This window comes from Sesamum indicum, linkage group LG11 (genome assembly GCF_026168435.1).
Source record: "Sesamum indicum cultivar Baizhima isolate 11 linkage group LG11, ASM2616843v1, whole genome shotgun sequence".
NCBI lineage: Eukaryota > Viridiplantae > Streptophyta > Magnoliopsida > Lamiales > Pedaliaceae > Sesamum > Sesamum indicum.
In genome coordinates, this window is record NC_142667.1 from 15,149,578 (window position 1) to 15,161,640 (window position 12,063).

The 12,063-nt window shown below is 35.2% G+C and overlaps 1 protein-coding gene across 7 annotated transcripts; it reads left to right on the top strand.

Annotated features, from left to right (window-relative positions):
* Window positions 1-1,053: 1,053 nt before the first annotated feature.
* On the top strand, window positions 1,054-11,496 carry LOC105174324 (RING/U-box superfamily protein). 7 transcript variants are annotated; one of them, XM_088875483.1, is made up of 10 exons: window positions 1,054-1,347; window positions 2,779-2,868; window positions 3,727-3,935; window positions 4,242-4,541; window positions 7,689-7,827; window positions 8,413-9,153; window positions 9,228-9,634; window positions 10,600-10,698; window positions 10,813-10,950; window positions 11,213-11,496. In XM_088875483.1, exons 5-10 carry the CDS (start codon window positions 7,734-7,736, stop codon window positions 11,360-11,362), a joined length of 1,629 nt encoding a protein of 542 aa, XP_088731609.1. In that variant the 5' UTR covers window positions 1,054-1,347; window positions 2,779-2,868; window positions 3,727-3,935; window positions 4,242-4,541; window positions 7,689-7,733; the 3' UTR covers window positions 11,363-11,496. The 7 variants fall into 7 exon arrangements, with proteins under 7 accessions (XP_088731609.1, XP_011094684.1, XP_011094685.1 ...); XM_011096382.3 differs by having other exon boundaries at window positions 3,780-3,935; XM_011096383.3 differs by having other exon boundaries at window positions 3,780-3,935; window positions 4,242-4,432.
* Window positions 11,497-12,063: the final 567 nt, after the last annotated feature.

Genomic DNA, 12,063 nt, shown 5'->3' on the forward strand with positions numbered 1-12,063 from the left:
ATCCAATTAAATATATTCATGGATGATGAATGAAACATATATACTATATAAATCTTAATATGAAAATAAAATAATTCATGACACCTAACCATGTCTTTTCTTCTAAAAGACATCGCAAAATCATCCATGAATGATCAAATGCATAAAGCATTACAAACTTCATATTTTAGTAAATTACCATAATATTTATAATTGTAATATTTATGAATTATTAATTTAGAGTTTTAATGGGACCTAATATTTATAAAGGAAATTTCTGAAAAATTATTATCTTATTATCTTATCGAATTTGATGATTTTTTACAAAGGCCCAAGTCGGGACCGGAAGATTTTATTATTTTAGAGAGTTTATTAATTTATAGAGTATTAAATTTATAGAGGTTTTACTGTAGTTTGGACAATAAAGCTGAGTAAAAAATATACATAGATTATCATTTTACCACTCATTCAACATTCAATTATAATATTTTTATACTTATAAGTCAGTGAACGCAATATACGTAAAGTCAAAACGATGTAATCGTAATAAAACTTGCTTCCAATAGCTATTGGATAAAAATATTACATATCAATGTTAAATTAGCGATAAAATTGATTTTTTTATGTTGTTTGGCCTATACGATAATACAAAAATAAAAAACTATATTCAATAATCCAAAACCATATTTCAAATCTTGCACCAGTGGTTCATTGTTGGGTAGTGGGATTGAGGTCTCACAATCAAAATGTACGAGTTAAAGTGGTAGATATTAGTTTATTTTTAATAGAAGTATGTTATTTCTTTATTTACTTTGAGTTTATTGACCGATTTAAAAATATTGATGCATTATGTACTGAATGTGGTAATAATAATATGTTAAAAAACTTAAAATTTGAGATTAAAAAAAAAAGACTATATATTTGGTGGCATAAATTATTATCTATTTTCAATTGCATCACATGAAATTAATCTTATTTATTATTATTGTTTATCTGAGTTTGTTGCTTCTGCAATTCCTTTTCTTCCTTTGTGGTCATCGTCTACCCAAAATTCCAAACTCCACTTCTTGTTGCTTTCTTTCTTTTTCCCCTTCAAAAATAAAATAATAATAATGATTTAATTTACTAAGTTGCTTTTATACCTATCCCTCTTTCACAATTTTTGTTTATTTAACAGATGTTGAGGAGGAATACGCAACCCATTCATGAATCAACCGCTTTAATATATTTCACCACCGCTTTCTCTCATAATTTACTATCTCCTTTTTCTCTCTCTATATTTTTTGTTTCTATTCTCTGTGGGTCTATACACACAAACCAGTCGGCGTTGATCATTCGGCTGGCTTATCCGATCACCGATTATCAGAGGTTCGTGTTTTTTCCTTGTTTTTTTTGAGGTCTGATTTGATATGAGTTATGTTTTTCGGCGAAATTGCTTTGTTTTTACATGTGTCTGTTGTTTGATTACTGGTTGATTGAGTTTGCATTATAGGCTCTCCGATTGACTAGTTTTGTGTTAGTTTATTTGTTTCCGATCATCAGTGTGTTTTTCATGTGATCGTGGTCTAGAATCGGCGAGGTTGCAGATTTCGCTAGTTAGAAACGTTTTCTTCTCATGTTGTTTCCGCGCGTGTCTCTGGCTTTTGATTTTAGGTATTAGTGTTTATTTCTGTTCGCTTTTTCCTTTTATTGTTTTGATTGTGCACGCGATGATGATGCTTGATTATTTCGTTAATTGTTTGGCCGTGTTATACATGAATTGTTAGTTGGTCTATCTGCTGCGAGATACTAGTTTTCTGACTCTCTTTTTCTTTTCCGATTTTATTGAAATTGTTAAGCAGTATGATTTGGATTTGGTGGTCTATACATCGTGGTTTGAGTTATTGTAAATCTTGCTTAGATCGTTTGCTTTTTTCATGGCCTTTTCAGTAAATAAAGTGTCTCGATTGGTAGGCTCAGAGGAGCCTTTTTCTTGTATTTTCATTCTTTCTTGTGGGGTGCAAGCAGTTGCTGAGTCACATTTCTAGCAACCAAAATACAAAGCACAAAATCTTGTTATATGGAATGGTTCAGACTTGAAAATTCTCGGTAAATTGAAAAATTATTAAGGTGCATTTCGTGTGTGTATGATTGTCAAAGGCCCAAAGCATTATGCTTCCCATGGAGCTACTAAGGCTTTCATGCTCCAACTCCGGTTTGAGCAAGACAATCTTTTATTTACCATGGCTGAGGCATCTTCTGATTTTGACTAGGTGACTGGGTATCCATTACTTGACTACTTGATCTACTTGATTATGAAAAATGACTAAACCTGGTAATGATACCAGCATAATTAATTTTCTGAAATGATTATTAAAAAAAAAAGAGAAAAGAAAGGAAGATTTTGCAAAGTAAAAAGTGAGTTAGATGTAATGCCATGGCATAGTAGATACTAAAAGTATGAAGACTCCTTATTGGTATGCACAATATGACCTGTAGTAAATTCCTTAACAATTGATTGTGGCGAGTGATTCATATAAAGGTATAATTGTTATTTTCTTGGTACCTTTTATGTGTTAATGCTTGATTTAGGATATGATCCTGGTTAATCAACTTAGTTGGTTCTGTGAAAACAGGCCCAGTGTTACAATTGATTAATATAGCATTTGATGTTTCCATTATTTGCTGTGATAAGAATTTGAATTTTTTTTCTTGCATCATCCTTCAGAGAACTGCATCCTTCTATATTAGATATCCCAGAGGTCTGTCAAGGTCTAGTAAGCTTTCCCTTTGATATGATTGAATACTGACATTTTCCAGGTTTAGAGAAAGGGTGGTCTTCAAGAGCGGCAGTGGCACTTCTACTGTGACAATTTGTTGCAGAAACGGCTTGTGCGAACTTGAAATATCGTAAGTTGATACTGAATTTTCAAGACACGAGATGACTTATGGGTTAAATATGAAGTGGTTCTTAACCTAGCTGAATGTGTTTTGTCTTCCCTTTTTTTAGTTGAAGAATTTAATGACAGCTAGCACTGCCTAGATGGTTTATAATGAAATTTGTTAGAATAGTTTGAGGTTAAAATTACTGCAGTTAATAATTACAGGTGTTATTGATTCTCAATGAACTTTACTGTTCAATGCCGAGAAAAGTTTCTTACAGGACCATTAGAATCGCTACTGATTCAGGTGCTGGAAGTCTATACCTTACAGTTGAGGTTGTTGGCTCAAAAAGATATCATTATCTGATGAATCCTCTACCTTCAGGCTGTCTGAATAAATGCTAAGCCTAATTCTGGCTAAGTGCAAATTTGATGAATCCTATATCTTTTGGTGTTATATGGTTTCTTAAAAAATCTCCATAATAATCTATCCTTTTTATTGTTCTCAAATGATACTAGTTGGCAGTTGCAATTGGAGAAGTTCTGTTTCATGAAAAAAAAAAATTCCTTCTTGTGCACAAGTTATTACTACGACAATTACTGTTATTGCTGCCACTACAACTAGTTATTCATATTTAAAATATAACTATTTGGTATCCGTTCTATTATCTCACAAATCTAAATTCGGTTTTCATGGCAATCATGATCAAACAGGTTAGTTTTCATTCTTTTCCTGCCCGCCCATATTTGGCTGACATTTCATCATGATTCATGTATAGCTTTGTTGATGATCTTTGAAACTGCGCTTAGTACAAACAGCTTTGTGTTAGTATTGTTTTGGATTACATTGAAGACGAACTAGGTTAAGATGTTTTCTAATATGCAGGCAGGGGTCCTTGGTGGCATATATTTACGGATGATTTGACCTTTGATTTGTAGGAATCTGTATATCAAGCCTATAGTTCAAACTTAGGGCTTTTCCCAGTTACTTGAGCTAGCATTTGGAGACAATGACACTATAATCATTTTTGTTCATTTTCTTTCCCTACAATGAACATGACTTAGCAAAGCACATGGACTGAGAGTAATTCACAGGTGAGACATCTTGATGCTTAGCTCTCAACTCTCTCTCCTCTCTCTCTCTCTCTTGCTCATTCTAGATAGATTCCTCTTGTTCTATCAATTTCAGTCTTACACATCTAAAATCATGTCTTACCTCAGGTACGGTATTGATAATATTAGGACCGTAGTTTACATCTTTTTTAGCTTAGTGACAATTAACCTTTCGAAAGTTTTTAGAATAAGCACTAGTCGCCTACACAAAAGCAGGGCACATATTTAGTGGATAGCTGCTTCCCCTCTCTAATATATGAAGAATCTGAATCCTAAATGGTATTGCAGGCACTATTTTGCTCTATCTGCATCATTGACGAACAGGTTTGGTTTTGGTTTCTGGTGTTCCCTCAAGAATTATTAGATTGACCTGCTGCAGTTGCAGTATGTTATGCTCAGCCTTTGGGTTGGACAAGAAACAAGCACTATAGGGAAAAGTATTGCAGCCAACTTAATTCTTTGCCTTGTGGAAATTACATGTAACAATCCATCATTCGTCTCCAACAAAGTGACGGTTCATTGCACATCACTCTGAATTAAATCTAAGATTGACAATAGTCCTTGATGAATGGAACCAGCCATAGTTTGGTATGTTGGGCTTTTTTGGTTTGAGACTACTGGCATAGTTTGTGTTTCCTTGATGGTGCATGATGTCAGACACGTGCCACTGCGATGCTAATGTTCCAAGTGCTCTTTTTATGGCTTATAGAAATCATCCTAACCATCTCATTCTTTAGTGGTAATGGATAATTGAAACACAAAGTTCGGTTGCAATTCCGGATTTGGTGATTCAATATCTCTTACTGGTTCGTGGAATGGAGGAGCAGGGTTCACTTGTCATCTTTTACATGTCTCTGAGACGAAACTAATTAACATTAGCTCTTGAATGAACTCCTATCTGTGCAGCAGTCCCTTTCTTCATTCAGTTTCACTGGTTGATTACCCTTTTCAGTCGACTCTTTTTGAGATAGTGATGCTTAATCGATATCGAGGTTACTCATTGTGATCTCACTCAAATTGTAAGTACAAATGAGCTTGAGTAAGAGAGCTATAAGGATGAGACGGGTAGTGGGATTTCTCAGCGGTGCATAAGTGGAACTACAAGATTTAATACATACAGCTGTCGCCAAATCGAGGGCTTATTTTTGTAGCACATCAACATCGTCATCTGAATTCCTAGATGGAGAGCTATCAACATAGTACACCTGCATGATTGCCACTTATTGCTCTCATGTGTTACTGTGGCCTAATAGAAGAAGAGAAGTTTTGTAGTTGAGATCTACTGAGAACATTCTGTATAACTGTTAGGCAGTTACCTGATCACTAATCTTCTTTTGTTTATGGACGAGCTTCTTTTGTTGATAAGATGATGCATGGTGACTGTATTAGCTTGAAAAATCATTTTGGTTTTCCTGGGTGCATGATTGCCCCAATGTTGCATTTCCAATTTTTGTAAGTTATCATTGTTTTGTTGATAAAGCTTTGGCAGATCTTTGTGGAATATCTAGATCACTACGGTTAAAAGTTTTGGAATTTCTCTACTTTGTGGAATAGATGCCATCATGGGGGTCCCTTTAAGCTATGTATATTGCTTTGGTTTACTCGAGGTTATAGATCCTTATGATCTTCTATACTCGAGGGAATTTAAAAACTTTTAGAAACATTTGCAAGCTGGATCTTCACCTATCACATTCTTCAGTTGTTTTGCATATAATTTGTTCTCTAATGTTTGTTATGTATGATAGGATATAAAGTACTATAATCTGGGAATGCCAAACTCCTTGCAAGTAACTGAATTATGATGCTTCGTGTTGTTCCATGAAATTTATAATTTAGGTTGCCTATTATCAATTAAAAACATCATGGGTTTAAATGCTATTGGTGGAAGTTTTTCCTCTACTGGTTTTAGATTGGGAACACAAGGTGCTGCAGCATATAAGTACAAATGTACACAAGGGAGGAGAAGAGTTTCTCTTACTTAGAAAATCATGTAATTTTTTAATCCCATTAACAAGGGAGGAGGATGGGAGATATACTAATTCTGCATGTCGTTTGTCTATCGTGTTTTCATATAGTTTACCTGATGTTTCTTCTTGCCATTATTGTATAACTGAGAGGGCAGTTATAAACTGAATTTTACATCCCTTTTCAGATAGAGATGATGGAACTTGTTTCCTAGTAAAAAGTATAGAATGGTTATGTTGACTATTTATTGACTGGTATTATGCAGTTAGATTTTTATAAGGAAATACATTCTCATTTTTTTTTCTTTATATTTTCCATTTTCTCCAAATTATATCATGATGGTTGGAATAATAAAAAGAGGAATGTGGCCAATCATTTTGATTTTCTGGATTACCATAGATCATGGAGTTCTATTGAGAAATTCCCTGTACAATCAGTGGATTGGTTTACCAGACTTGAATGATGGTTTGCAAGATTTTTCCCTACTATATTTATTTTTGCATCGTTTTTTTGCTAGAGTTTCATTTCCCTTGGAGTGTCATACCTCCAAGGCTATTTAAATCTTCATGTTCTTTGAAGATGACGAAGATTGTAATTTATGCCTACCAGCTTTGGTTCCCATTTTTAATAGCTATACTCTCTAGCAGAAGGTTATTAGCATGGGTAATTGTGATAAATTTGCTTTGTAGCATGTTTATGTATACTTCTTCTCCATATATGGTGAGAATGCGCTTGGCCTGTATCTCTGTAATTATGCACAATTGGGAAGATATCAAATATGAGATGCCTCAAGTTTGGAACTGCAAAAGTTTTCTACATGGCCTATAAAAAATTGGCATGTATGATTGTGGTAGTTTCACCCTCTTTTGCTCCCTGCTTTTTCCTATGACACCTTTCTTTTCTCTTTCTTCTATGTTTGTTATGAACATGCCATTTATTCATCTTTCTATATTGTAATCAAACTATCTTTTCTAATGACCTATTTTCTTTTTTCTTTTCTTTCTTTCCAATTCATGATGATTAAAACATTTTAAAAAGAAATATACAGTCATAAGAAGTCCACTATCAAATGGATTAATAAACATAGGAGTTGATTCTTATATATGTTAAAAATATGCCTACATATAGAGAGTGCAAATTCATCTTGTTCTAATTTACAATTTGAGGGTGACTAAAATTGTCTCTCAAGTAGTTTTGGTATGGCACACAAGTAATTACACAGTTGATAAGCGTCCAGATGGTAGTTTTGCTCCCTGTTGTGACTTCTTTCTCTCTTGTCTGTCCTATGCTCACTTAAATCATGTGCTGTTTCTCTTTCTAATGTATGTTTCTTTTTTGTTTTTGATTAACTTATCTTCTTTAATATCTAAATTTATATATTCTTTTAAATTTATCATGATTCATAAGTATGAATAAATTTATGGAAGCACAAGAAAATCATCATTAATGGATTAAGGAACTTATATTTTGTAATATATATAGTAAATGTATGCACATAGATAGAGTGTGAAGAAGAGAGATTATTTAGAAAGGGAAGGGAAACAAGTACATCTGCCAAGGTTGCAGAATTGGGTCAAACAATCCGCAACTCTGGCACGACTGTTATTATTGGACCTCCATCAAATGACTGTGTTGACATTCAAAGCATCGCCGGATGCTTTTTCATGAATATGTTCACATTCAAAGCATTGCTGGATTCTTTTTCTTCAATTCTTTGAAACTTATTGGTGATAGGTGCTGCTCCCTAAGTTAATATGTGTTGCTTTGCAGGTCCCGGTCTGCTGGAGAATTAGTTTCTGATATCGTCAGGCAACTATGGGGCACAGACATATGTTTAATGCACCTCAGGTTTTTGAGACTGACAGTGACCAGGGATGGAATCATGCAGAGCAACCTTACATGCCCATTGGTAAATTTTCCATCACATACTTCCATTTTGATGGCTTTCTTATAATTGTAAGACTCTTCTGCCACTTTAACGGTAGTTTCTTAGACATCATAATCTTATGGAAATCTGGCCTCTTGCATCGATGTTGTTTTCCTCTTTTCTTTGACTGAATTTAGTACATATAAGTTTTGGTGCCATTGTTGTCGACAAAGTGCCAGAAAGTATCAATTCTCGTTATGTTAATTTTTTTGAGGATTATAAAAGTGAGTCGGGTTTTCTTTCGATTGGTGGACCATTTTTGTGCTGTTGGATGGCCTTTATTGTTTTTGTGTTGCACTCTTCAAAGCCACAAGGAGGAAAGAAAAGGCAAACTCGGTCATAACTGATTGTAATGATATTTAAGAAGGCTTGTCTCTGGTCTCAAATATTTTTCTGGGTTGAATACCTTTACATTGTCTTTGAATCATAGAGCATATGTTACTGACACCAGACACTTGGTCTCTGTAAAAGTAACAAGTGAATCATGTTTGGTAATAGTCTTCGTCAGCCTTTTTTTATCTTGTGCAATATTTTCTTATGCTCTTCTTCTGAATTTTATTTCTGTAGCAAGGGGTGCTTCTGAAAGCAGTTCGATTATTCATCCTGTGGATAACATTACTAGCCAAGGTGGACACTTTCCTACTCAGTGGACCCCTGCTCCTAGGTTAAGTGGACACTCTCCTTCCATTCTTAATGGTGAATTGTCACATTATCAACCAATGCCTCCCGGTCCATCTCATGATCCATTTCTGCATCAATCTGCTGCTGGAAATCTACATATGCTTCAAAACAATTATATGCATCATCCATCTTCATCCAATATTGCTGGGCAGATGATCCCAGGGGTAGATGGTGGTTTCTATGATCAGGCAATAGGTAGTGGCAGAGGGCCGTACAAACGGAAAAGCCCTGGTATCCCTCCAATATGTGACAGGGGGTCTACAAGCAGATATTATGATGTTGGAAGTTCATCTGATATTCATTTGCCTGCAGACCCGTGGCAGGAGAAGCAGAATACTGAATCTTATCATATGCACTGGGAGCATCCTCCAAATTATGGAGTTAATAGCCTCTCTATAGGTGGTGAAGTTACAATGAGAAATGTTAGAAGTAGAGCTGCAGTTGATCTGGAAAACAATCTGCCAAGGAATCATTTGTCAAGCAATTCTGTGCATCATTCATTCTCTAGTCGACCCTTTGATCAACCTAATTCAGTGGATTTCTGGGGTCAGTGTTCAAATGCACCAACAAGGGAATGGAACCGTAATCTTACGCCACCAGCACCACCTGGGGTGACTTTTGGCTCGGGTTAGTTTCATAGAATTATTTTCATTGGGTAATATAACATGCTTTACTAAGATAATTTCATTTTACAATTGCAGATTCCAGTTTCTTTGGTCACGACCAAAATTCGCTGAATACGCTAAACAGCCATCCAAATAGTTCTCTGGAGAATGGGGGTTACAACAATGATGTTACCTCTAGGAATCATGTTCCTCCAAATGCTAACAATCACTTGAACCAGCCTATCAGAGGAGTCCGAAGTGGATATAGTCAAAGATCTGCCCCTACTTTCAGGGCTTCTTCGAGCAACTTTCGCCCTGGACATATAGCTGCCTCAGATGGTGGGCAGCAAATGGTTGCAGAAAGTTATCCCTCAAGGCATCCACGGGCTGCCTCCAACTTAAGGTTGCGCCATGTTGACAGGCATGGGAGAACTTTTGTGTCTACTGAAAGACATAGATCATTTGCTGAGGATGCAAGTTTCCGTGATCGATTGACACCAGAGGTTTATGTCTTTGAGTATTCTTGCTGTTATTTTCAGGGGGGTTTATGCTCTGAAAAAATAGGGATGAAATGCTAACTTGAGAAAATGCTCTTATTTTGTGGAAGCCTTTTCCTGTGGACCCAGTGCCTTAGGTTCCATCTGTTATTGTTATTGTTAGCTGTTCCCTTTTTCATGCCTTCCATAAAAAGCTTAGTGATTTTAGTGCCATATCCAGTAGTGTGCTGTGGCAATGCTTCGAATTCAATTCTTGGAGTTAAATCGTCTTTGCTCTTGATTGAATGTGTGCAATTCTGGCTTTCTTTCTCCTTGTAGCTGAATAAGAAGAACTTGTTTTAGTTATTTGAAATGCATTTGGTTACTGTTATCTCATGCATATTCCCCTTCCCAGAGAAACTGAGTAAATGGCAGACTAAATACAAGGAGATGGATGAATCATTAGTGGAGATTTTTGCTGGGAAATTTGTTCCGCTGGAGAAGTTAAAAAGAAATCTGCAAAGCTTAGGTTTAACAAGGGTCTATGTCTTCTTTTAATGTTGCTGGATGTCCTCATCTGGGTGTGTAATTCTTCCAATTGAAGGATGAAAACACATACATCTCTGAGTGAGCTGGTAGTTTAATGTTATGGATTCTGATAACTACCTTGAGTTAATTAGTGAATTGTCTTGGAAAGCAAGATCAGAAATGCTTTCTCTAATATATAGTGCCTGCAATAAGTGCATCAGTTCCTTGTGTGAGTGCATTTTATTTTTAGATTTGAAGATTATTAACTATAGGCCATTTTTGACTGTTTTGTCTCGTGCAAATAGTTTTTCCCCTTGTCTTCTTCGAGCAATGTTACCTCGATTGAGCAGCATTGTTATTTTGCAAGGAACAGCTCTATGATTAAGCAGCTGTGCAGATTTGCTGGAAATTTACTAAAAATTGTTCGTTATTTTTCACCCACTTATATGCCTCTTGTATTTCAGGGACTCATGGTTGTGGAACACTCTGCATTTTATGGATCCCGGGCTCTGTTTGATCAGCATAGGGACATGAGACTCGACATAGACAATATGAGCTATGAGGTTGCTTTTTAAATCTGCTTTCTGTCTCTTCATTTGTTGTTTATGTTTTATTTTTTTAATATACTGGTGTTGAATGTTCTTTTGCCTTAAACATAATCAATTGGCATTGAGCAGGAGCTACTTGCATTGGGCGAGAGGATTGGAAGTGTCAGCACCGGCTTATCTGATGGTTTAATTTCGAAATGCCTGACTGAGTCAATATATTGTTCATCGGACCTGTCTCAAGATGAAGGAACTTGTGTTATTTGTTTGGTGAGAATATCAGACTGTTATGCAACATATATAAAGGAGCTTTCATCCAAGACAGCATTGCGCATTTATTTTAGCCAGACCTACTGCATAGACTGTTAAATTTTATTATTTCTCAATTGGATTTCTTCACCGACATATATGTTTATGTAGGGAAACTGCTATAGTCAGTTAGTCATTGGTTTGTTTCCCCTTTATAATAGGGAGTTTTCTCATTGCTCACTAGAAGAGTCCTAAACGGCGTAATTGTGTTTGTCTATAACAGGAGGAATACAAAAACATGGATGATGTTGGGACATTGAAAGTCTGTGGGCATGATTTTCACGTGGGCTGCATTCGGAAATGGTTGTCGATGAAGAATTTATGTCCGATCTGCAAGGCATCCGCGGTGGATGATAATATGAAGGAAAAATGACTTGTTTATGTTGCTCTATAATTTATCTCAACCTTCTGTACATATGTATGTCAAGAAATTCCTCAAAATGGAGGAAGAGTGGATATTGTTGGAGAGACTTTTGAAAGCAAAAATGCTACGCTACTTGTATTCTATTTGCTGCTTTCAGTCCATTTTACTTCGTCTTTCTGACTCCATACCCCATCATCATTATCTAAACTATTTTAGATTATCTTGCATGAAGATGCTTAGGTATATGGCTAATACCTGAATACGTAATTATGTATGTCAATTAATTAAGAGAGTTTTAACAAATCTTATATTCTTCGATAAAAAGTATCTAATTTTTTCAGTCTTCGCCCCTGATTTAAATTAATTGACATATACTTTATCCGTTCTTATTTTAAATTAGTCCAAAATTAATTTATGAATTAATTAGTAACTTAATTTAAATTTGGTGACGAAAATAAATTTGATATTTAAATACTTTCTTATTAATTGAACACTTATTTATATTTTCATTCTAATTAATTATTATTTCCAATTTTTTCAAAGAGTATTTTCAGATAAAATTTTCATACTTAGGCCCCATTTATAGGATGCGCAATTCCAAGTCCACTTCATCCACCATTTACCATTAAACAAACAGTCCCAACACAAAATTGTGCAGCCCGTTCTAATAGTTAGATGAATGTCGATAACTTATCGCATTTAAAGATTGT

What these genes read in the sequence shown, in the direction of transcription:
- LOC105174324 (XM_088875483.1), top strand. Translation starts at nt 7,734, where the DNA reads ATGGGGCACAGACATATGTTTAATGCACCTCAGGTTTTTGAGACTGAC. An exon ending in GCAACCTTACATGCCCATTG is followed by an intron (nt 7,828 to 8,412) that starts GTAAATTTTCCA and finishes TTATTTCTGTAG; the next exon opens with CAAGGGGTGCTTCTGAAAGC. An exon ending in GTGATCGATTGACACCAGAG is followed by an intron (nt 9,635 to 10,599) that starts GTTTATGTCTTT and finishes CTTGTATTTCAG; the next exon opens with GGACTCATGGTTGTGGAACA.